General features: G+C 34.8%; 1 protein-coding gene across 1 annotated transcript; it reads right to left on the reverse strand.

Annotated features, from left to right (window-relative positions):
- Window positions 1-1829: 1829 nt before the first annotated feature.
- Window positions 1830-3584, reverse strand: LOC133824128 (uncharacterized). Its single transcript, XM_062256999.1, has 4 exons — window positions 3104-3584; window positions 2642-2947; window positions 2177-2554; window positions 1830-2053 (listed from the first exon to the last, which is right to left on the reverse strand). The coding sequence occupies exons 1-4, from the start codon at window positions 3582-3584 to the stop codon at window positions 1830-1832; spliced, it is 1389 nt and encodes a 462-aa protein (XP_062112983.1).
- Between the last annotated feature and the right edge of the window lie 22385 nt (window positions 3585-25969).

Genomic DNA, 25969 nt, shown 5'->3' on the forward strand with positions numbered 1-25969 from the left:
AAGTAAAAAATTCAAACAACACACAATAAATTTTCTACATTAACCAATATCTACAGTATAAACCTCTCCAAGGTCCTTCATCTTAAAGTTAGAAGTTAGAAATCTCTTTGTTTCTATTATTCATCTCATGTCATTACTCAAAATCAACATATTATCTACATAAATACACACCAATATGACATAGTCATCACAAGTCTTAGAGTATAAGCACTTGTCCACGTTGTTGAATCTAAACCTATTTGAAACAATGACTTTAAAATTCCGTTTTTAGTAATTACCAAATTAATTAAACCAAGTAAATTAATTAAAGTGCGGAATGGTAATTAACTGTTTACACAGATTACAGTTCTGTCGGGACAGAAACCAAACTTGTCACGACAGAAACTGAACACAATAAAAAGACAGTGCAAAACAATAAAGAACACAGCGAATTTTTACAAGGTTCAGAAATCCTTTCGGATAACCTAATCCTTGGGGCCACGCCCAGAGAATAAAACCAATTAATAAAGAATCACAAGTACAAAAACATTGACTTAAACAAAACAAGACTCCCTCTTGAGATTTGCCGCAACTTGTTGTACTTCTCTTCACTAATCTGATTTTGATTGAAACGCTCAACCACTTGAACTCCCTTCAATGGTCAGCGAGTGCTTGCATCCTCCCGACGCAAGGCTTGTAAAAGATCTTCTCCCGAAGACTACAAACGCTGTGCTCAAATTACAATGTGTATTCACTCATGAACATGGTATAAGCTCACCACTTATAACTAAACACACATAATTCAACAAGATCACTTGAAAACTTATGATCTTGAATATAAATAAGAACTCTCAAATATTACAATAAAGCTCACGAATGATGCACCAAAGAGTTCATCTTTCTCACTGCCTTTAGAGCCCTATTTATAGAGTCTTTTTCGTGCTCACAAAGGCAGAAAAAGAATTCTTCTAATAAAGGCAAGAATCGCAGAAGATATTCTTGATTGTCAAAGAGTTGCCTTATTTAGAAGATTCTGATCCGACAGATGCGATATCGGAGGGGACAGCTCAGACCTGTGTCGGATCAAAACAAGCTCAAAAAGGAAACAATAATTAATGATATTAAAAACTAGTTTCCTGATTGTAATCCTTGAGCTGCACGAAAATACATCAGCAAATAATCCAATAATAACTTTGGGTAAGTACAGAATATTTGCAATAACCTTTGTTTCCTTTATAACCAAAAAGAGACAATATATGCTAAATAAGGAAGCATATTATTGACCAACCATTACACAAAAGGAAAGAGAGATTCCGAAAATTAAAATAAAGGAAACCAAATATTTTCCAATTAAATCCGAAAAATATAAGAAAGGAAAAACAAAATATTTCCGAAAATTATAATAAAAGGAAAACAAATATTTCCGAAAATTATAATAAAAGGAAACAATTCAATCAACCATTTTCTCTCTTTTTATAAAAAAGATATTTCTATAAAAATGCCAATTATAGGATTTACAATCTCCCCCTTTGGCAATTTTATAGACAAGGAATATCTATTTTTTAAAAGATCCCTGCAAAACACAAGTAAGTGCTTAAAACCATAAGAGTCACAAAATAAACAAAAATGACTCCCCCTGCGTAAGATAACCAAAGCACAGTTAACGAAAGAAACCAATAATAACCAGCAGGTGAACAAAATACCAAAAATAGAGTCACTCTCTCCCCCTCATTGTCTGAAAAAAATGCCAAAGAAACATAGAAACGAAAAGAAATGAAACCAAAAGAAAGACACAGAAAGCGTTCTTTTACAACTAACAATAGGAAAATAGATCAAAGGTACTGAGATCATCATGGGGCAGGAGAGCTGGATGCATTGAGAGAGGCCAATGAAGCAAGAATTTGGCGCTGAGTCTCCTCCATGAGAGAAAACCGGACAGAAAGACTGGTAATTCCTGTCTGGACAGCACCAAGATCAATCGGGACAGCAGGAGTGTCAGTCACAACATTTCCAGAAGCAGGACTGGCCAGATTAATTCCTTTGAATTTGCGAGCTGTGGACGGAGCATGATCATCTTTGACAGTATAGGTGGGACCAACCAAAGGAGAAGTCAAGGTCTCATGTGACTTCTTCAAAGGACGTTGAGAGTCCAAAAGTTTGTAAATGACCTGTGGAAACATCAAGTGTTGCCCCTTACGTTTGGCACCACTTAGAGACATGATTTGGTCAAAAATAACAGCTCCAAGATCTATGGCGACTCCAGTACCAATTTTGAACAACAGGAAGGCCATATCATGAGTGATGGTGGAGGAATGTGTGGTAGGCATCCAATTAAACATAGCAAACTTGAAAAGAGCACCATAGAAATGAGTGAGATCGGTGACACGAAGAGAGGTGCTTGGTTCCCACACCATAGCCTGACCAACCAGTTCAGACAAAACTTGATCCTTTGCAAACTCAAGAGAATCATCAATCTCCACAGGGACGAGATTGAGAGCCTTAGCAATTTCGGACGGGCTAAAATTATACCAATGACCCCTAACATAAACTTTATGGAACATGAAAGAAGATTGGTCTAATAGTTCATCATTCAAGTTTGCATAAAATTCTTTAACAACCCGAGGCACAAACCCATCAAACCCAGACAAGGATCACAACCAACCTCTTTCTTCTAAAGTAAGCAATACCCCAAAAACAAGATGAGGAGCAAAAAGGAAATTTCGCTCACTAATAAAATGGCGATGATCATAGAATTGCATGTTCTTCTCATTATCATTAAAACAGAATGTAATAGAGTGGGCTTTGAAAGAACCTGAGGTACGGGCAGGAGTACCTTTTTGCTTAGCAAGTTTGGACGACAATTCAGGAAATGCCAATGGAGTTGTGCCTTTTGGGTCCGATGCAACAGGAGAGGCTTCAGATGGGTCTTCTTCAGAGTCAGTCTCCTCAGCCAAATTATCAAGAGGAACTTCAGGATTGGGCTCGGTCAAGGAAGGGTCCAACTCAGGCTGAGAGTCTTCCGTCTCGGGAGAGACATCCTCCGATGAGGTGCATGGGGGAGGATTGATTTTGGCCTTTAATTTAAAACGAGATAAAGGAGATGAATCAGAGATGGAGCTGGTACCTTTAGATTTAGTCACTTTGGCCTTTTTCCCTTTCTTCGACCCAACACCTTTGGACTTACGTTTGCCCTTTGCCTTGGGTGTCAACACATCAGGAGATAGTGAGGATTCAGAGTTATGATCAGATGAAGCAGACACATCTTCAGTAGAAATTGATTTGGACTGACTAGTTGCTAAGGCCGGTTTGACTTTTAATTGATCTTCGGGAGAGGCGAGTGAAACCGCCGAGGCAGGAATTTGCTCAGCATCCAAATTTGGGAACGTAACTCCCTTGCTAGAAGCACCAAGAACAGATGAACTGATAGGACCCGAAAGAGCAAGAACCTTCTTTCTTGCTGTGGTTTTAGAACGACGGCCTGGAGTAGGAGAGACAGCAGGAATTGATGCTGGGACCGAAGGAGTGGCAGTGGGAACAGATTCAGGAAGTGTCTCCTGCTGAGACTTCACGGACTTGGAAGATGAACCACGGCCTCGAGTCTTCATGACTGCTAAGTGAAACACACACAGAAAGAAACCCTAAACACTTCGGTTATAAGAGAGAGATTTAACAAGAAAACACTGATCAAAAAACAACCAAGGGACTCCGAATATATAAAGTATTCGAAACACAAATGAGGCAAGTTCAAGATTGGGTAACCAAAAATGGGTAACCGGATTTTTAGTGATAAATGCCAAAAAATATCTCCCTTTTTTAAAACAAATTCTGTCACACCTCAAAATGGAAACTTTTGAATATTTTTAGAATATATTGAGATAAACCAATTAAATTGCATAAATTAATTTTTCCAAGCCCTTTTTTTTTAAAATATACGGTAGATAACAGATTTTTCTTTTTCAAACTTTTATTATTTTTTTATTACAAAATTGCCGAAAATAAAGTGTAAAATGCCTTACCATATGTGTCCATGTAAATCCCAAGTCCTGTTCAGAAGAAACAAGATAACCATATTTTTCACAAATTAGAGAAATGAGTTATACTTCAAATACTAAGAGACCATAATTCGAAAAACATACCATACACAAAACATATTTGAGTCAATTCATTATATGTATGAGTCTTACAGCCATCTTACACAGTCTAGAACAGGCATATGTGTGTGCAAGTGTAAGCAATTTGGCGTTTCTTTTTGGCCTTTTAAAGCTAGGGTCATTGCCCATATTTGGCGATTTTTAGCCTTTTTCCAATTGTAACCATAATGGAGGCTATAACTCTTATACTGATGGTAGCCCTTTATGCTGGTAGAGTATCCTCCAATATAATTGCTAATTACCTGGTACCAACTTACTCAGTGTCGGCTTTCACACATCAGTATAGGTAGCTCTTTTCCAAAATGGAGCCTGAAAAGAAACTGGATTAAGGAATGCTCATACAAAGATAATGATTCGATCAAATATAAATTGGATGATCTATAATTTTTCAAATATGGTTTTGTATTCCAACAAAGTATAGGACTTATAACGATCATTCTCTAAAATAAAAAATATGCTCATCAAATTTCTTCCAATCAGGACAAGAGATTTACAAAAACACATATGCAAGGCAAGATAATCAATTTATTGGCAATTTAAAATAAAACAAACCCCCAAGGACTTCCTGAGGGAATCAAATCTGACAGTGTCTAAGGCTTTAGTAAAGATATCTGCAATTTGTTTGTTAGTCTCAACATATTCTAAAATCAATGTTTTGTTTTCAACAAGTTCCCTAATAAAATGATGACGAATGTCAATATGTTTGGTGCGAGAGTGTTGAACAGGATTTTTGGAGATATTAATAGCACTTGTATTATCACAAAAAATGGTTAACGTTTTAACATCAAACCCATAGTCTGCCAACATTTGTTTCATCCACAAAAGTTGAGTACAATAGCTTCCAGCAGCAATGTACTCAGCTTCGGCTGTTGACAAGGAGATGGAATTTTGTTTTTTACTATGCCAGGAGACCAAATTGTTTCCTAAGTAAAAACAACCACCACTTGTGCTTTTTCGATCATCAGTGTTTCCTGCCCAATCTGCATCACTATAACACACAAGGTTAGAATTTGTTTCTTTGGAGTACCAAATGCCTAAATCAAGAGTATTATTGATGTAACGAATAATTCTTTTTACAGCAGTCACATGAGACTCCATGGGGTTCCCTTGGAAACGAGCACACACTCCAACACTGTAACTTATGTCAGGGCGACTTGCAGTTAAGTAAAGGAGACTCCCAATCATACTCCTGTAAAGAGTTGGATAAACTTTCTTCCCATTTTCATCTTTAGACAATTTGACCGTGGTACCCATGGGAGTTTTAGCAGGTTTAGATGCATCGAGTCCAAATCTTTTCACAAGACTTCTTGCATACTTGCTTTGTGAAATGAAAATTCCTTCATCAGACTGCTTCACTTGAAGTCCTAGGAAGAAATTGAGTTCTCCTACCATGCTCATCTCGAACTCTTCCTGCATTTGTTTCACAAATTCCTGCACTAAAGAATCATTAGTAGAACCGAACACTATATCATCAACATAGATTTGAGCTATCATAATATTTTCATCAACATTTTTGATAAACAGTGTTTTGTCTACTCCCCCTCTCTTGTATCCCTTTGAGACCAAAAACTGAGTTAGTCTCTCATACCAAGCCCGTGGAGCTTGTTTCAGCCCATACAAAGCTTTTTGCAATTTAAAAACATGATTAGGATTGTAAGGATCCTCAAACCCTTTGGGCTGTTCCACATAAGCTTCCTCATTCAAAAAACCATTTAGAAATGCGGATTTTACATCCATTTGGAACAATTTAAAACCAAGAACACAAGAAATAGCTAGTAATAATCTTATGGATTCAAGTCTTGCAACAGGGGCAAATGTCTCATCAAAATCAATTCCTTCAACTTGAGTGTACCCCTGTGCAACTAATCTAGCTTTATTTCTTATTATGGTCCCAAATTCATCAGTTTTGTTTTTAAATATCCACTTTGTACCTATAACATTGGTATGACTCGGTCTAGGGACAAGAATCCATACCTCATTCCTTGTGAATTGATCTAACTCTTCTTGCATAGCATTGATCCATGATTCATCATTTAAGGCCTCCTTCACATTTTTAGGTTCCAAAGTGGAGGTAAAACAAACAAATTGAACCAAATTTACATACCTCTTTCGAGTGACCATACTCTCCTCAAGATTTCCCAGAATAAGGTCAGAAGGGTGATTCTTTTTTACTCTGGTTGATGGTTCTTTTTGAACAGAGTCAGAGGAAGTAACTGGATTTTCCTTCTCTGTTTGCCCAGTTGTTGTTTCGACAGACTTGTCATTTGATACGTCAGCAGTGGCAGTTGTCCCCTCCGAAAGCTGTGCTTTTGGATCCGCCACACTTATGAGCCTGTCAATTTCCTCCTCATGGGAGTACTTAGAAAAATCTTTAAAATCATCTACAACCACATTAGCTGATTCCATAATAGTTTGGGTTCTCATATTATAGACACGATACGCCCTACTATTAGTGGAATAACCAAGAAAAACTCCCATATCACTCTTAGCATCAAATTTGCCTAGATTCTCACGATCTCTAAGAATATAGCATAGACACCCAAAAACATGAAAGTAGTTAACATTGGGTTTTCTACCTTTCCTGATTTCATAAGGACTTTTGTTTGTACCTGGGCGCAGAAAAACACGATTAATTGTGTAACAAGCTGTATTAATAGCTTCTGCCCACAATTTCTTTGTGAGTTTTTTGCTGTTAAGCATAACTCTGGCCATTTCCTGCAAGGTACGATTTTTCCGTTCCACTACCCCATTTTGTTCAGGGGTTTTGGGAGCAGAAAATTCATGCAAAATTCCAAATGTTTTACAATAATCATCATAAACAGAATTTTCGAACTCCTTACCATGATCACTCCTTATTCGAACAATTTTTGGAATGTTACAATTTTTTTCAACTCTCAATCTTGTACATAGAGTTTGAAAGGCTTCAAAAGTATCTGATTTCTCTCTTAAAAAATCTACCCAAGTAAATCTAGAAAAATCATCCACACAAACAAAAATGTATCTCTTGCCATTAATACTTTCAACTTGAATAGGACCCATGAGATCCATATGCAATAATTCTAACACATTTGAAGTATTAACATCAGACAATGCTTTATGGGAAATTTTTAACTGTTTTCCCAATTGGCATGATTCACACTTACCAAGTGATTCTTTACCCAACTTGGGTATACCACGGATGAGACCTGCATTAGCAATCTTTTTCAGGTTTTTGAAATTTATATGACCAAGTTTTTCATGCCACAAGTCAGTAGTATTAACGCTTGATGAAGATGCATGACATGTGAATTTTTGTGTGAGAGTGTAGCAATTATCCAAAGAACGAGAGCCTTTGAGAATAATATCACCATTTTGATTTAAAACATTACACTCATCATGTGAAAAATTAACACAAAAACCTTGGTCACAAATTTGACTTATGCTAATTAAGTTGGCTTTCAGCCCATCAACAAGAAGCACATTTTTTAGTTTCGGTAACCCTTCAATGTTTAGAGTACCTTTACCCAAAATATTTCCTGTCATTCCATCCCCAAAAGTTACTACTCCACACTTCAAGGATTTGAAGTTGGTAAGTATGTTGGCATTACCTGTCATATGTCTCGAACAACCGCTATCAAAGTACCATGAACTAGATGCATGCATTTTGTGACAGGTAAAAGTAGCCAAGCAAACAGAGTTAACTTTCTTGACCCATACTGTTTTTTATTTTGAATTTCTTTTGGTCAAGAATTGATTCATACCACCAAAGTGTTTTTCAAAAAAAAATTTGAACAAGTTTAACAGAGAAAAACACTTAGGTCTTATGTGACCTTTCATCCCACAAAAATGACAAACTGGAACAAAATGTTCAATGTTTCTTTTTGGAGAAATTTTCTCAGTTGAAGATCTGTTGCAACAGATGACAACTCTGTCCTTTCAGCATCGTGACTTGAACCTGCAACACGGTTAGTTGACCCAACAGACGGATAATTCATAGATTTTACAAAAACCGTTTTTCTTGAGGACTCAGATCCATTAGATCCTAATCCACTGTAGTCACCAACCTTTTTTCCTACAGAAAGAATATCATCCAAAATTCCAGATCTAGGATTAAGCATTTTGACACCTTTTTGCAAAAACTCAATTTCTTTATTCAAAGAAACAATTTCATCATTTTTGGAGGCAATAATCATCTCAAGATTTTCAATTTTTTTAACAAAATTTTTATTATTGCCAGCCATTAGACGATTCTCAGAACAAACTTTCAGCCATTGATCATACATTATTTTATAAGACTCTTGAAATGACTCCTCATCTAAATCAGAATCATTAGAATCACTATCTGAATTCTCATTGTTCTGAACAGAATTATTAAGGCATAATGCATCCTTGTAATTGAAAACAATACCTTTGTGAACAGAGGTTAAGGCAACACTATTTTCCTCCTCATCACTCTGTTCAGAGTCTTGATCACTCCATGTGGCTGTCATGACTTTCTTTTTCTTTAAGGTATTTGCACACTCAGATTGAATATGTCCAAATCCTTCACATTCCCTGCACTGAATACCCTTTTTATTAGTCTCAAAGGGTTTAGAAAAATTACCTTTTGGGTTTTTGGATATGGCCTTTTTGTTTCCCAATTTCTTTATGTATTTTTGGAAATTTTTTGTCAACAGAGCCATCTCATCATCCTCATCATCCGAACTTTCCTTCTTTTCTTTAGAGGATTTCAAGGCAATAGATTTTTCCTTGATTTCCTCTGTCTTACCTTTTTGTCTAATTTTTTGGTTTAGCTCAAAAGTTCGAAGTGAACCCATCAGTTCCTCTACTTTCATTTTGTCCAGATCTTTTGCTTCTTCAATTGCAGTTAGCTTTGTCTGAAACCTGTCAGGGAGAACTCTAACAATTTTTCGAACCAAAACATTTTCTTCAAGTTTTTCACCAAGAGCAAAAAATTCGTTAGCAATATCTGACAATTTCTCATAAAATTCAGTGAGGGTTTCATTTTCATTCATTTTCAAATTTTCAAATTTTGTTGTGAGCATTACAAGCCTAGATCGCTTGACATCAGCAGTTCCTTCAAATTGAGTTTGAAGAATTTGCCAAGCATCTTTGGCCGAAACACATGAAGAAATCAATTTAATGTAACCTTCACCAACACCATTAAAAATGGCATGTAATGCTTTATTGTTGTAACTGGACAGTTTATCTTCAGCATCAGTCCATTCAAGTTCAGATTTTACCTTAGTTATATCATCGCTTTCTGCTGGAGGAGTCCAACCACTTAAAACAGCTCTCCAAGCCTTTTCATCTTGAGATTTAATAAAGGCTCTCATTCGAACTTTCCAATATGGATAGTTTGAATCGTTGAGTAAAGGGGGGCGAGTTATGGAACCTCCTTCTGTGAAAAAAGACATTGCAAGAATAAGAACAACAAACGGAATAAACCAAGATCACACTCAGAAATGAGTGACCCGCTCTGATACCAATTAAAATTCCGTTTTTAGTAATTACCAAATTAATTAAACCAAGTAAATTAATTAAAGTGCGGAATGGTAATTAACTGTTTACACAGATTACAGTTCTGTCGGGACAGAAACCAAACTTGTCACGACAGAAACTGAACACAATAAAAAGACAGTGCAAAACAATAAAGAACACAGCGAATTTTTACAAGGTTCAGAAATCCTTTTGGATAACCTAATCCTTAGGGACACGCCCAGAGAATAAAACCAATTAATAAAGAATCACAAGTACAAAAACATTGACTTAAACAAAACAAGACTCCCTCTTGAGATTTGCCGCAACTTGTTGTACTTCTCTTCACTAATCTGATTTTGATTGAAACGCTCAACCACTTGAACTCCCTTCAATGGTCAGCGAGTGCTTGCATCCTCCCGACGCAAGGCTTGTAAAAGATCTTCTCCCGAAGACTACAAACGCTGTGCTCAAATTACAATGTGTATTCACTCATGAACATGGTATAAGCTCACCACTTATAACTAAACACACATAATTCAACAAGATCACTTGAAAACTTATGATCTTGAATATAAATAAGAACTCTCAAATATTACAATAAAGCTCACGAATGATGCACCAAAGAGTTCATCTTTCTCACTGCCTTTAGAGCCCTATTTATAGAGTCTTTTTCGTGCTCACAAAGGCAGAAAAAGAATTCTTCTAATAAAGGCAAGAATCGCAGAAGATATTCTTGATTGTCAAAGAGTTGCCTTATTTAGAAGATTCTGATCCGACAGATGCGATATCGGAGGGGACAGCTCAGACCTGTGTCGGATCAAAACAAGCTCAAAAAGGAAACAATAATTAATGATATTAAAAACTAGTTTCCTGGTTGTAATCCTTGAGCTGCACGAAAATACATCAGCAAATAATCCAATAATAACTTTGGGTAAGTACAGAATATTTGCAATAACCTTTGTTTCCTTTATAACCAAAAAGAGACAATATATGCTAAATAAGGAAGCATATTATTGACCAACCATTACACAAAAGGAAAGAGAGATTCCGAAAATTAAAATAAAGGAAACCAAATATTTTCCAATTAAATCCGAAAAATATAAGAAAGGAAAAACAAAATATTTCCGAAAATTATAATAAAAGGAAAACAAATATTTCCGAAAATTATAATAAAAGGAAACAATTCAATCAACCATTTTCTCTCTTTTTATAAAAAAGATATTTCTATAAAAATGCCAATTATAGGATTTACAACTTTATCAAACTTTTCATGGCATTGTATTGGAGCTTGTTTCAAACCATAAAATGTTTGGCAAGTCTGCACACTTTATGTTCATTTTCTTGAAGAACAAAACCTTTCGATACTTCCATATAGACATCCTCACCGAGATCTCCATTTAGGAATGTCACTTTGACATCTATTTGGTGAACATAAAGATTATATATATAAATATATATATATATATAGATGATAAGGAAAACAACAATCTAATTAAAGAGGTTTAGTTACATTACAAAATATGTGTCGTACTAGAGATTTCCCTGATTAATAATAAAAAGTTATGTATTATTACTAATATAATATCACTAGCATCTGTCATTACTCTATTAGTAATAGGTACTTCTATGGTAGTGATTAAAAAAAATATTATAAGTAGTGAAATTAATTTTATTTAATTATTAGTTTTGGATATGAAAGAAAAGTTAATATCGTATATATATAAATCTTTTACTGTAATTATTTATAAATTATTAATCATTCTCTTGATTTTTTTTCCAATCTTTCTCTTTTTGAAAAGATATTTTTTCTTAAATACACCTTTTTTTTCTTTTTTTTTTTTTTTACTTTTTTACGATTCCTATTTTTTAAAAAAAGATACACACTCAAGTTTTCAAAAATAAGATCAACTAAACAACTTGATCTAAACATCAACAAATAAAAAAAAATCTAGAAAACACAAAAAAAAAAGACAAAACCGTAAAAATGTAAAATTTTCTTTAAAACCGTAAAATTGAAAAAAAAAATGTTTGAACGTAAAAACGTAATTTTTTTTAGCAAAAATTAGTATTTTATGTCATTTTCCCTTTTTAAAAAGTCAAAATAAAAAAAACCATCATTTAGATTTTGGATAGGAAATATAATATAGAGAAAGATGCTTAATTTATTTTTATTTCTCATTTAAAATATATATCATATAAATTTATACGCATATAAAAATTATTACTGTTGAGAAATAGAAAATGACATCTCCTTTATCCTAACAGAATTGTGGTACAGGAATTGGTTACAAGAATATTCTGCTGCATTCCCAATATTTTCTGTTATTGTGGTGTCAATCAATTTGTTATGATTGCTTTGTATTCTGTGCATATTCTGTATACGTGTAATACTCTCATTGAGTCATCATTGTACACAAAGTTTATAAATACCAATTCCTTCCTCAGTCTCATATTGAGCTGAGGATACAATTTATATTGTGTTATCTTCTCTACCTTGTTCTTATTTTCAAACTTGGTATCAGATGCCCTTCTGGACTCTGCCTAATGTCGACTCCTGGTGGTGATGAAACCCCCATTTCTGGTTCTCCTTCTACTCCTGCTGCCAGTAACGGTGCTCCTCCCTCCCAAAATGTCTCAACTCCGTTATCCTCTACCCTTCTCCTTTGTCTAACCCTCACCCTCAGTTTGGCCATACCCTCACCCAGCCCTTTGCCCTTAAGCTTGACCGACACAATTTCACTCTATGGAAAACAATGGTCTCCGCCATTTTTTTTGGGTACCGTCTCGATGGTTTTCTCACTGGTGTGTCCGTGAAACCTCTTGAGCTTCTCCCCGCGTCTAGTGATGATCCCACCACCTTGACTCAACCCAACCCTGCTTTCAAACAATGGATCATTGCTGACCAGCTTCTCCTAGGTTGGCTCTATGGTTTTATGTCTGAAACGATTTCTACCGAGATTATGGGGTATGCTTCTTCAGCTACTCTTTGGCGTAACCTTGATGCTTTGTATGGTGCCTATTTTTAAGTCTCAGCTCGATGAAAGTTGCACAAAGATCCAGACCACTCGCAAGGGCTCCTTTTCCATGACTGAATATTTGCGACTCAAATGACAATGGGTTGGCACTTTGTCTTTTGCAGGTGAATCGTACCCTGACTCTCAGCTTATTGCTTGTGTTGTCCAGCTTGGATGGGGAATATCTCCCGATTATTTTACAGGTTGAGGCTCGACACTCTACTTCTTGGCCTAAGTTTCAGGATCTCTTACTTGGTTTTGATAGCAAACTTGAGCGGCTGGTTGCACTCTCTAGTTCGAAGATGGCTTCTCCTTATGTCTTGCTTGCTCATTCGCAATCCACACCACCACACGAAACTCCCACTTCTTCTCAGTCGCCTAGTTTCTCACGGGGTTCTTTCCCAAACCGAGGCGGGGGAAGTAATCCTCCTCATGGCAGAGGGGGTCGATTTGGCTCTTGGTTTAGTTCTCAACGTCCCACTTGTCAGGTTTGTGGTCATTTATGCCATTCTGCTGCTGCATGTTACGATAGGTTTGATGAACACTACATGGGTTCCTCTCCAAGTAGGTCTTCACAGTCTAGACCCTCTTCTTCTCACTCACCATCTGCCTTTGTTGCTACTCTTGATATGGTAGAGAATGAACATTGGTATGCTGTTAGTGGCGCCAGCAACCATGTCACAACGAATATTGGGAATCTACAACAGAAAGTTGAAAATCATGGTAAGGAGTCCCTGGTTGTGGGTGATGGTAGCTCTCTTACTATACTTCATTCTTGTAACGATATTCTTCACACAAAGTCAGGCCATACACTCTTGTTAAAGAATTTGTTACATGTTCCTAAAGTTACCAAAAATCTTATTAGTATCACACAACTAACCTTGGATAACAACGTGTTTATTGAGTTTTGCTCTGATGGTTGTTTTGTGAAGGACAAGAAAACAGGGAAATTGGTGCTGTAAGGGAAACTTAACAATGCATTTACCAATTTGCTTCACTCTTGCCTCGTTCCAGCCATGCTCGGTCTAACCCAGTCAAGTCTCACTATTCCAAGAAGTTGTTTTCGACAGTAGCCTTGTTGAGTCAATCTTAGCTTAGTCAATCTTTGAATTCCAAGAAGGAGGTGTGGCATAGGCGTTTAGGCCACCCTTCAAGTCATGTTTTGAGTCAAGTTTTAAAGATGTCAAATGTAAAAGTTTCTAGTAATGAAAATATTAGCTTCTGTGATGCTTGCCAATTTGGCAAATCCCATTATTTACCTTTTAAGCAATCTGTCACCCGAGCATCTTATCCTCTTGATTTGATCCATACGGATGTGTGGAGTCCTGCCCCTATCATGTCAAATTCCAATTTCAGATTTTATATCCACTTTGTCGATGATTTTAGTTGGTATACTTGGATATACCCTCTCAAAGTCAAATCTGAGGCCCTACAAGCCTTCACTTAATTCAAAACATTGGTTGAGAACCAATTCTAAAGAAAAATCAAGAAACTCCAAACGGATTGGGGAGGAGAATACCAGTCCTTTGCTAAACTTGTCCCAAACAGTGGCATTATATTCCAACATTCATGTCCTCATACTTCAGCTCAAAATGAGAGAGCTGAAAGAAAACACCGTCACATTACCGAAATGGGTCTTACTTTGATCAAGCAAGTATGCCTTTAAAATATTGGTGGGGTGCTTTTGTCACCTCATGTTACCTCATTAATAGGCTGCCTTCTTCTGTTCTTAGTGGCCACTCTCCATTTAAGGTCCTCAACAACAAAATCCCAGATAAAAGTTCCTGAAAACATTTGGGTCAGCTTGTTTCCCGGGTCTATGTCCCAACCAATCCCACAAGTTTTCTTTCCAATCAATCAAATGTGTCAACCTAGGCTATAGCGATGCCCACAAAGGGTTCAAGTGTCTTAGTCCTCAAGGACAGATCTACATTTCACGCAATGTCATTTTCAATGAACTTGAGTTCCCATTTAAATTAGGATTCCTTAATAACTATCAACCAGAGAATTCAGACATTGTTGATGTCCCTTCCTGGTTAGGTATGAGCCTTCCTTCATCGATATCCACATCTTCCTTTGGTCCAACTCCAGCGTTCAATGTGATCCCAAAACTACTTCTGCAGCACTTTCCCCATCTGCTTCAGCTCGCAGTGATCATCAAGTAATGTCTTCCAATACTCATATTGCTCATGTTGTTGAGATTACTAATACTGTGTCTCCAGCATGCTCTGCCCCAGGGTCATCAAGCTCTTCATCCATTTCCACGCATGCACCTTCTGGGACACCTATTCCCGATCCTACCAAGCCCACTCATCCCATGGTTACTCGGTCCAAGGCAGGGATCTTCAAACCAAAAGTCTATCTTGGTCAGTCTCAGTGGTCTTCTATCACAGATGAACCTGAATCTTTGGCTGCAGCTCTTTCACGTGAAGGTTGGAGACAAGCAATGGAAGAAGAATACACGGCCCTCATGAGGAATAATACTTGGACCTTAGAATGTTGTAGGTAACAAGTGGCGGTTTAAGCTTAAGCAAAATTCTGATGGCTCATTTCAGCGATACAAGGCATTCCTTGTAGCAAAGGGTTTTCATCAACGACTGGGTATTGAGTTTTGTGAGACCTTCAACCTAGTCATTAAAGCCTCCGCGGTGCGAATCATTCTCGCTATTGTCGTTGCAAAAGGTTGGACCATCAAACAACTTGATATCAATAATGCGCTTCTTAATGGCACACTTCCAAAGGAGGTGTTTATGAGCCAACCACCTGGTTTTGAAGCCAAAGAGTATCCTCATCATGTTTGCCAATTGCACAAATCTCTTTATGGCCTTAAACAAGCGCCCCACGCCTGGTTTGATCGATTCCATCAAAACCTTCTCATCTAGAATTTTTTCAACTCCAAAGCAGATTCCTCATTCTTTTTCTACCATCATCACGGCCTCATTATCCTTGTTCTCATTTATGTCGACGACATTATTGTCACGGGCAATTGTGATGCCAAATTGCAAAAGTTTATTACCAGATGACACTCATTGTTTTCTCTGAAAGACCTTGGTTTCCTCCATTATTTTTCGGGCATTGAAGTTTTATGTGATACTACTAGTATCTACCTCACTCAGTCAAAGTACATTGAGGACTCACTTCATCGTAGCCATATTACTCATGTTAAACCTTGTCCTACTCCAATGGTCTCGGGGAAAACTCTCTCTTCATGATGGTGAACCACTTACTGAACCGAGCCTTTATCGAAGTATCATTGGAGGCTTGCAATACCTTACTCACACTCGGCCCGACATTAACTTTGTTGTTAATAAACTAAGTCAATTTCTCAAGGTTCCCACAAATGTCCATTGGAGTGATGTCAAAAGAGTTCTAAGGTATCTCAAAGGCACTATAATGAGTGGACGACATATTAAGTACAATAACCATCTTAGCCTCACTGGGTACTCCGGTGTCGATTGGGCATGTTGTCCTGATGATAGAAGATCTGTGGCTGCTTACTGTGTGTATCTTGGGGACACACTTGTGTCGTGGTCATCCAAGAAACAAGTTGTGGTGTCTCGATCAAGTACAGAATCTGAATATAGAGCTCTTGCTCAAGTTGCTGCAGAACTCTCTTGGATTCAAGGTTTCCTCACTGAACTTAGACTTCCCTGCTCGACTACTCTTGTGACTTGGTGTGATAATAACCTCGGTGCAAGTGCACTTGCTTCCAATCCGGTGTATCATGCTCGGACTAAACACATTGAGAAATAGAAAATGACCTCTTTTTTATCCTAACAGAATTCTGGTCTAGGAATTGGTTACAAGAATATTATGTTGCATTCCTAATATTTTCTGTTATTGTGGTGTCAATCAATTTGTTATGATTGCTTTGTATTCTGTATACGTGTAATACTCTCATTGAGTCATCATTTTACACAAAGTTTATAAATACCAAAATACCAATTAGCAGAGCATACAATTTATATTGTGTTATCTTCTCTGCCGTGTTCTTGTTTTCAAACTATTACAATTAATAAATACATAAATATATATGATGCTAAATACTATAAATTTTCTTTTTACTTTAAGACATGCTCTTTCTATTTGTTTTGATAACCTTTCCATAAAAAGTTTTTTTTATTTACACTTTTCCATATATTCTTGATAAAAGTATTTTTTTTAAGAATTATAAGAAAAAAAATCATGAATATTTGTTAGTTAATAAGGTATTAAAAAAAAAGACAGAATGGAGTATGGTCAAATATATATATTAGCTGAGAGAGCGAGAGAGAGGAAGGTAGATGGAAGTGGAATAATGTGCAGCTTGGCTCTAAATCAATGAAAAGCATTTGCATATGCTCTTCATCATCTTCTTCCATCAGCATTTCAGAATCACATGAGTACAGCTAACCCCGTTTCTCTCTTCTTACCAGTATTTTTCAACTCTTACTTTTCAGTCATACTCTCTCTCTCTCTCTCTCTCTCTCTCTCTCTCTCTCTCATTACTCTTGCATGTCTCATCTACTTACTCATTTATATATATATATATATATATAAATATATATATCCTTGATCGGTACCAGAAAAATTAATGTATATACGTACATTATTTTCTTCTAAGATATACGCACCGCTGTTGATAAACTACTATAAATATATGATATATAGTTGTAAACTTGTAATAATTCTTGCTATATACATGTTTTGTCAAAAAAAAAAATTCTCTATATATATGTGTAATTAATTAGAGCATACACCTTGGATGATAATACAATATATTTTAATAATTTTTTCGAATATATACTGGGTTTGACTTTACAGAAACTCAAGATGTGGTGTGTTCGCGCATATTATTATATATTATATATATATTCTTAGATGGAGAATAATCATGAAATTTATAAATGGTAAGCAAAATTACTTTTAAAAATATATATTCCAAATTAAATTAACGATGTATATTGAGAAATTTAAATATGTATATATTAATTGCATCATCATCACCTGCTAGTCAACCGTTGTCACGTGCGGAAAGAAGCAGATATGAAAAACAAATCTTATATATAATAAAATCTTCCACCCTTTCATCCTATAATTCCTGCTATCCACAACATTTATATTTCTTTTTTCTTTAATTTATATATTCTTCCCACTCTCTCTCTCTCTCTCTCTCTCTCTCTTATCTATATAATATGAAGCTGGTAGGGATGATTGTAGTGAATGGAAGAATTAAGCAACTTTATGAGCCTGATCTATTATTGTTGAGTCAGTACCACTCTGTGCCCTTAATTAATAGAGATCGATCGAGGTATAGTTTCACGTTTTTATACTTCTGATCATTTTTTTCCCTTAATTTGCATATGTATATGTATCTAGTTTCACTGTCTTATGAGATTTTTTTTTGTCTATATATATCGATCAGTATTTATTTTAACGGGAGTTAATGATTAATATTTACTATTTTTCAGATGTGAGGCAGTATTGGTGAGCGAGACACCTTTTCTTTTTTCAAGTGTTTCGGTACGGGTGAGTGGATTCCATGCCATGCTTTGTCAACTGAGCAGTCTTTCTGCATAACATTTCTTAGTTTCGTTGTCTGTTCGACCTTGAAAAGCTCTTATATGTTAATTCACCTACCTATAATTGAATATGCAAATAATTAACTAATTTTATTCGCTCTTATAAAATTCATGTCAATAAGGCCACTTCTTATTTAAAATACAGAATATTAGAGATTATTTTAAAGAGATTATATAATTATTTAGGATTCCAACCAATGGTTTAATTAATTAATACAAGCACATAGATGGAATGAAGATTATTAATTAGAAAAATTAACATTTCAGTTAAATGTAATAAACTAAAGCTAGCAAATATATAAATATATATAATATTTATTTAGAGTTAAAATCGATTATATATATGCATGCATGGTTATGATTTTAAAGCATGTCCGTCCCTTGCCATTTACACACATGTACAGATCCCATTAACCAGACATTAATTAAGTCTTTCAGTCAAGCTAAGCCTCAAATTAAGATCTATATGCATATATTTTAATATAATTATATTAATAAGATGACCTAAATTAGGGACTCATATCAAGATCTCTCGTGTATATATATATATATATATATGTGTGTGTGTGTGTGTGTGTTAAATGATGGAGTGATGGATGGAATATAGAATGTAATTCTATATGTGTCTTTTTTATTATTAAAAGGAATGTAAAATTGTCATATATGAAAACATTATAGAAGCTAGATATCTTTTAAGGTCGACCCTACAGCGAATCCAAGATTTAAGCAAGAGAGACTAATTATTTGGCAAAGCTTTGCATGGATTTGACACCCAAAGATTTCGCATAATGCTAGCTTCACCATTCCATTTCCAATACATCAGGTGACTTTCTTCCCTTCTCTTTCTCTTTTCACAAACACATACATTACTTTCTATACAAGATATGTTTTATACTTTATTATATGAAATATTTTTTTATTATTATTATTATTATTATTTATTCTCCGCCTTAATTAATTCCACATTGTGTTATTGTATATAATTTAACATAAATATGTTTATATTTTCAACAATATTTTTTTCTTCCAATATTTACTACATAGACGATAATAGATTAGGCTTGTGCCGATATAAGACTCCGAAACCTAAAAGACTCTCAAATGTGCTTTATTTGTATTATTTAGTTTTGACCATGAGATATCAATTTTTAATTTTGATTAAAGTTTTGTCACACGTTATTCTTTTATTTGTTTTGTACAATTTACCTATTAATCTTAATTATATTATGTTCTTTCCAATTAGACATTGTAATAAGTCTGTTCTTTGTTCTTTGTAAAGTTTAACAAATTTTTATTTATTTATCTTTCACATTAAAAAGTTATAAATAAAATATATGGTAAGAATGTTCAATTAAAGAAAATAATATTAGGGAACCTCATTAATTGCATAACAACCCCCCCCCCCCCCCCCCCCCCTCTTAACTTTTCTCATGGTTTAGAAGTTTCCTAGCTAGAATTTTTCTTGATTAAGGTTGTGTTAGTTATAAAACGAAAATATTGATGTAACTATCATTTCATTTCAATTAATTATATTGATTGCTATGTCGTCTCTTGTAATATTATTATGGTTTTTATGGTGCTTTACAAATTGGTGTGAGAAAAAAATACTTGGCAGTTGCTCAAACGATTATTTGATGTTTCCCTTTTGGATCCGTGAGTATTAGGTGATTTCAATGAAATTTTAATCCTCTAACAATAATCTTAATTGGTGGTGTTCCACGCAATAAATGCTTTATTGGTGACATCTGGAGTACTATATAAACCATTATAACCTATCACTAATTTATTAACTCGCAAAGGAGATTAGTTTACTGAGAAGTTTACAAAAGTACCTACTTTAAAAAAAAATACTAAAATTACAAAAATACGTTGGGACATTATCGTAAATACAGAATTTTTTTTAAAATAAAGTTTACAAATTTGTAATAATACAGTTCTTTTGTAATCAAAGTTTACAAGTTTGTAATCATATGTTACAATTTTGTAAAAAAACATTTACAAATTACATAGAAAATTGTAACAAGCAGTAACAAAACTATTAAAAAAAATTATTTATATTTTTTGTAAAATTCTGTGTTTTTCAAAAAAAAAATTAATTTACACTACTATGCATAATTTTTCCTTGTTCAATTGGAGAAATAAGAGTTTGGGCTCAATAAAAGTAAAAGAATGTCTAGATTATGATTTTGGTAACAACCACTATTCCACATATTTTCTTACAACTCCGGTCCACCAATCTTGACTTGTAACACTCAGATCACAAATAACTTATATTAAGGCTGAACTTACATCTTATACCTCTTTAGACAGTGGTTGTATCAAAAGAAAACCTAGATTGAGATATGGAGCTTCTTTTATGACTTGATGAACCAGATTGTACAACCATTATCTAAAACAATTGGTACACTCTCACTACAAGAAAACAAGCTTTTTGCCAGCACAAAAACCCCTCCAATTTATGTCGATAAAGGGCAAAACTCTTTTGTAACCCGCATTTGCACTATTAATTAAAAGTTACCGCCAAAACTTCATCAGCAAAAATTATTTTTGCCAGCACAAAATCCCCTCCAATTTGTGTCGATAAAGGGTAAAACCCTTTTGTAACCTGCATTTGCACTATTAATTAAAAGTTGCCGCCAAAGCTTCATCAGTAAAAAAAAATTTTGCCAACACGAACAGATGAAATATAAAGCAATAGAGGAAAACCTTTGAAGCATATTTTTTCAAGCACTATTTTGCATTGAAAAAGCCCATCTTTTACTAACACTTTGGTGTAGCACTGGAAAAAAAGTGTTGTGTTTAACCTTTGTTGGCGCTATTTAACTCCAACAAAAGTGAAGCATGGAGACTTTTGTCGGCACCCTAAAAGTGTCAGCAAAACCATTAATAGTTATTTTTTTTAAATAAAATAATAAACAAAATATTAATATATAAATTTTATTCTTAATTAAATAAAAATTTAAAATATATAAATAGATTACAAAAATTTATAATAAAAATAGTTGGGATTAGGCTTCACAAATATTTGTTTGTATTATAACTCAATGACAAAATCATGCAAGTAAATCAATCTTATAGAATAGTTAAACACAAATTACATAAACACAATAGATAAAAGTTTAGAGTAGACCTTCCTTGAAGAACAAACCCTGGGGACATAAAATCACCAGCTATGATTTTATGTGAGATACAAAAGTGACAAGGCTTGACACAAATGAAGATTTGTTGTCCAACAATCTCTATTCCTAGTCTTCCCTTTGAATATGCTTGAAGCTACAACAAATGGAATGAGATTGGAATTCACAAGCCTTAGATCTCCATGCAATTCAAGTTTTCGTGATGAAGATCTTGGAGAAAACAGTAATCTCGGAGCTAGAGAGAGAGAGAGAAAGTTCTTCTTTAGTGTGAGAAAAAGGTGAGTGATAAAGTCACAAATTAACTCATTTGAGCACCTTAAATAGTATAGGATCCTCATTAGACTCACAAATGAGATTAGAGCATTTAAATTTATTTTTTGGAGCTAAAACACGTAATCGTACGAACATTCCGTAACGAACCAGGCAACGTATCGTCGATGCCTCTATAAAACGGCTCCATGAGGTGTCTCAAAACAACTCAAAATGCTCCCAAACTTTTTTAGTACTCTTAAATACTCCAAATAAATATTTTGGACCCAAAATTTTGATTTAAAAATGTCTATACTCAAAGTCAACTTTCACATGTTGACTTTTGTGAAATCGTTATTGTTTTAGCACTTCTTCGTGCCTAAGAAATTCCACCATGTATTTAACAAATCTTAACACAAGTCACTGCAAAAAGTTTAATTTTTTTTTATTTTGTAATGTTTTGTGGAGACATCCTACTGTCGCCTCAACATGGCACAACATATTGTTGTGGCAGAGTTGATTACCAAGTAGTAGAATGATTTTTAATATTTACTAGATGCCACATTTTTATTCAAAGTTGTTTACCCCCATCATCTCTAACATATGTTTAAGTTGTTTACCAAGTAGTGACTTGTGTTGAGATTGGTTAAATATATGATAGAATTATTTAGGCACGAAGGGGTGCTAAAACAATAACGATTTCACAAAAGTCAACATGTGAAAGTTGACTTTGAGTATAAGCATGTTTAAATCAAACTTTTTGGTCCAAAATGTTTATTTGGAGTATATAAGAGTACCCAAAAATTTTGGCAGCATTTGGAGGTGTTTTGAGCCACCTCATGGAGTCGTATTACAGAGGCATCGGCGATACATTGCCTAGGCTCTCAAAACCCTAGAGAGAGAAGTACTAGGCGACGTGTCGCATGGTATAGGGCGATGTGTCTGTTACGAAATGTTTGTACGATTACGTCTTTTAGCTCCAAAACTTAAATTTAAATGCTCTGATCTCATTGGTTGAGTCTAATGAGGTTCCTATACTATTTAAGGTGTTCAAATGAGTTAATTGGTGACTTGATTACTCACCTCTTTCCCTCACTAAAGAACTCTATCTCTAACTCCAAGATCTTCTTCAAGAAAACTTGAATTGCATAGAGATCCAAGGCTTGTGAATCCCAATCTCATTCCACTGGTTGTAGCTTCAAGCATCCTCAAAGGGAAGGCTAGGAATAGTGATTTTTGGACAACAAATCTTCATTTTGTCAAGCCTTGTCACTTTTTTATCACATAAAATCATAGCTTGTGATTTTATGTCCCTAGGATTTATTCTTCAAGGAAGGCCTACTCTATACTATTATCCATTGTGTTTATGTAATTTGTGTTTAACTATTCTACTAGATTGATTTACTTGTATGATTTTTTTCATTAAGTTGTAGTAAAAACAAATGTTTGTGAAGCCTAATCCCAACAATAAAAAATATCTATCTCTAAACCTTTGTTTTGTGTCAAAGTTCTTGTGTTTCTAAAGGTTTTGTGCTAGATAAAGTCGTGGAAGAAAGCTCTTCAATCTCATCCCTAAAGTTCATGTCCCAAAGATCTAATTAGACTAGATAGAATTGATTGTTCTAACTTTGTTAGATGGCAAGAAAAAAATCAAGTTTCTCCTCACAACTTTGATAGTTCACTACATCCTTGACAAATATTCGAAGACATTGGAGGCTCCAAAGGATGCTGACTCTGAAGAAGTGATCAAAGAAAGGAAGAATATGGAAGAAGATGAAATCATTTGTAGAGACCACATTCTCAATGCATTGTCAGGTCGTGTCTATGATCTCTACACAAATACAACAGGAGCTAAGGAGATATGAGAAGCTCTTGAGAAGAAATACAAAACCAAAACAGAAGGTACAAAGAAAGTTCTCATCACTCAATACATGGAATTTAAATTCTTTGATGCTAAACCCTTACTTCCCTAAATTCATGAGCTTCAAAATATTGTAAATAAGTTGTCCACCCTTAAGATAACATTTTTGGAACCCTTCATTTTGGGGAGGGATTATAGCTAAATTAGCTCCATCTTGGAGAAGCTATAGGAAGAAGATTCTCCATAAGAATAAAGAGATGTCCTTGGAAGAGATCTTAAAGCACCTAAGGATTGAAGAGGAGTCTCGTTCTAGAGACAAGAATATGGAAGAGTACAATGAGGGGACATCCAATGCTAATGTCATGGAGAAGCCCTCTCAATCCAAAGGAAGACTCACATGAAACCCTAATCAAAGAAGGGTATTTATCTAGCTCCAAGAAATAATGAAGGGAAATTCAAGGGTGTGAGAGGCCCTTGTTTTTTTTAGGGCAAGAGTGGTCACTTGGCTAGAAAATGTAAGTATTGAAAGCACCATAACAATGGATCTAAAGTTAACACTGTTGGGAATTGTGCCCTGAAAGCATATGTGGTATATATTATTTTAATAAATAAATAAATATATTGAATTTGTTATGCATATATTTTATGGACTATATTATTCTGTGATAATATTAAGTAAATATCAGAAAAATTCCTAAGTTCATGTATGTGATCTCAACCATCTATTGATACGGGAGGATTGTGTTTGAGATAAATGAACTTGAATAGTTCGTAGTAAAATATAGTTATGGAATCTTTAAATTAATTACTGCAAGTACGGTCCACTAGTATTATGAATACATGTGATCTAGATCCGGATTACTAGTGTAGTAGGACACTTTAGTGGAGGTACTTTATATATTAGAGAATATATAGAACTGGACCAGATATGTTTATTAATACTTAGTTAAATACTATTAAGAAGTATTAATTAAATATATCAACTGATGATCATATACAAATAGATCTTAATCCTGAAGTTACTATGAACTCCTGTTTATGTTATATGAGTTCTTTGATTCACTCGTTAGGGTCCGTCAGAATGATCTGGCTAGAAACTTTTGTTTTGGGAACTCATTAATGTAAATGGTTGGGGACATAGTATACAGTTATGAAATCTATACCTTCTCGTAAGAGATTGAATAATGGTTCTCTTAAGGGTTGACTTTGGGTCTAAAAGGTTATTGAGCTCAAATTCATAATTTAGTTATGAATTAATCTTCACTAGTAAAATCAATGGTACTTATGGAAACAAGATATAATTAAAAGGGTCAAACGGTAATTTTATTCCCGGTTAATAATGAACCATTATTAGATGGTTAATTTGTATGTAATGATTATATCAAAGGGAAGGCTAGGAATAGATATTTTTGGACAACAAATCTTCATTTGTGTCAAGCCTTGTCGCTTTTTTATCTCACATAAAATCATAGCTTGTGATTTTATGTCCCTAGGGTTTGTTCTTCAAGGAAGGTCTACTCTAAACTATTATCCATTGTGTTTATGTAATTTGTGTTTCACTATTCTATAAGATTGATTTACTTGTATGATTTTTTCATTGAGTTGTAATACAAACAAAGTTTTGTGAAGCCTAATCCCAACAAGAAAAAATTTCTATGTATAAACCTTTGTGTCAAAGTTCTTATGTTTCTAAAGGTTTTGTGCTGGATAAAGTCGTGGAAGAAAGCTCTTCAATCTCAGCCCTAAAGTTCATGTCCCAAGATCTAATTAGACTAGATAGATTTGATGGTTCTAACTTTGTTAGATGGCAAGAAAAAAATCAAGTTTCTCCTCGCAACTTTGAAAGTTCACTACATCTTTGACAAAGATTCGAAGATATTGGAGGCTCCAAAGGATGATGACTCTGAAGAAGTGATCAAAGAAAGGAAGAAGATGAACTCATTTGTAGAGACCACATTCATCTCTATGATCTCTACACAAATAAAACATCGGCTAAGGAGATATGGGAAGCTCTTGAGAAGAAATATAAAACCGAAAAAGAAGGTACAAAGAAATTTCCCATCACTCAATACATGGAATTTAAATTCATTGATGCTAAACCCTAACTTCCTAAAATTCATGAGCTTCAAAATATTGTGAATAAGTTGTCCACCCTCAAGATAACATTTCTAGAACCCTTCATTGTGGGAGGGATTATAGCTAAATTATCTCCATCTTGGAGAAGCTATAGGAAGAAGATTCTCCATAGGAATGAAGAGATGTCCTTGGAAGAGATCTTAAAAAACCTAAGGATTGGAGGAGTCTCATTCTAGAGACAAGAATATGGAAGAGTGCAATGAGGGGACATCCAATGCTAATGCCATAGAGAAGCCCTCTCAATCCAAAGGAAGACTCATATGAAACCCTAATCAAAGAAGGATATTCATCTAGCTCCAAGAAAGAATGAAGGGAAATTCAAGGGTGTGAGAGGCCCTTATTTTTTTTGGGGCAAGAGTGGTCACTTGGCTAGAAAATGTAAGTATTTAAAGCACCATAACAATGGATCTAAAGTTAACAC

This window comes from Humulus lupulus, chromosome 3 (genome assembly GCF_963169125.1).
Source record: "Humulus lupulus chromosome 3, drHumLupu1.1, whole genome shotgun sequence".
NCBI lineage: Eukaryota > Viridiplantae > Streptophyta > Magnoliopsida > Rosales > Cannabaceae > Humulus > Humulus lupulus.

What these genes read in the sequence shown, in the direction of transcription:
- LOC133824128 (XM_062256999.1), bottom strand. Translation starts at nt 3,584, where the DNA reads ATGAAGACTCGAGGCCGTGGTTCATCTTCCAAGTCCGTGAAGTCTCAG. An exon ending in CAAAGTGACTAAATCTAAAG is followed by an intron (nt 2,948 to 3,103) that starts GTACCAGCTCCA and finishes CCAATCCTGAAG; the next exon opens with TTCCTCTTGATAATTTGGCT. An exon ending in GTCTCTAAGTGGTGCCAAAC is followed by an intron (nt 2,054 to 2,176) that starts GTAAGGGGCAAC and finishes ATACTGTCAAAG; the next exon opens with ATGATCATGCTCCGTCCACA.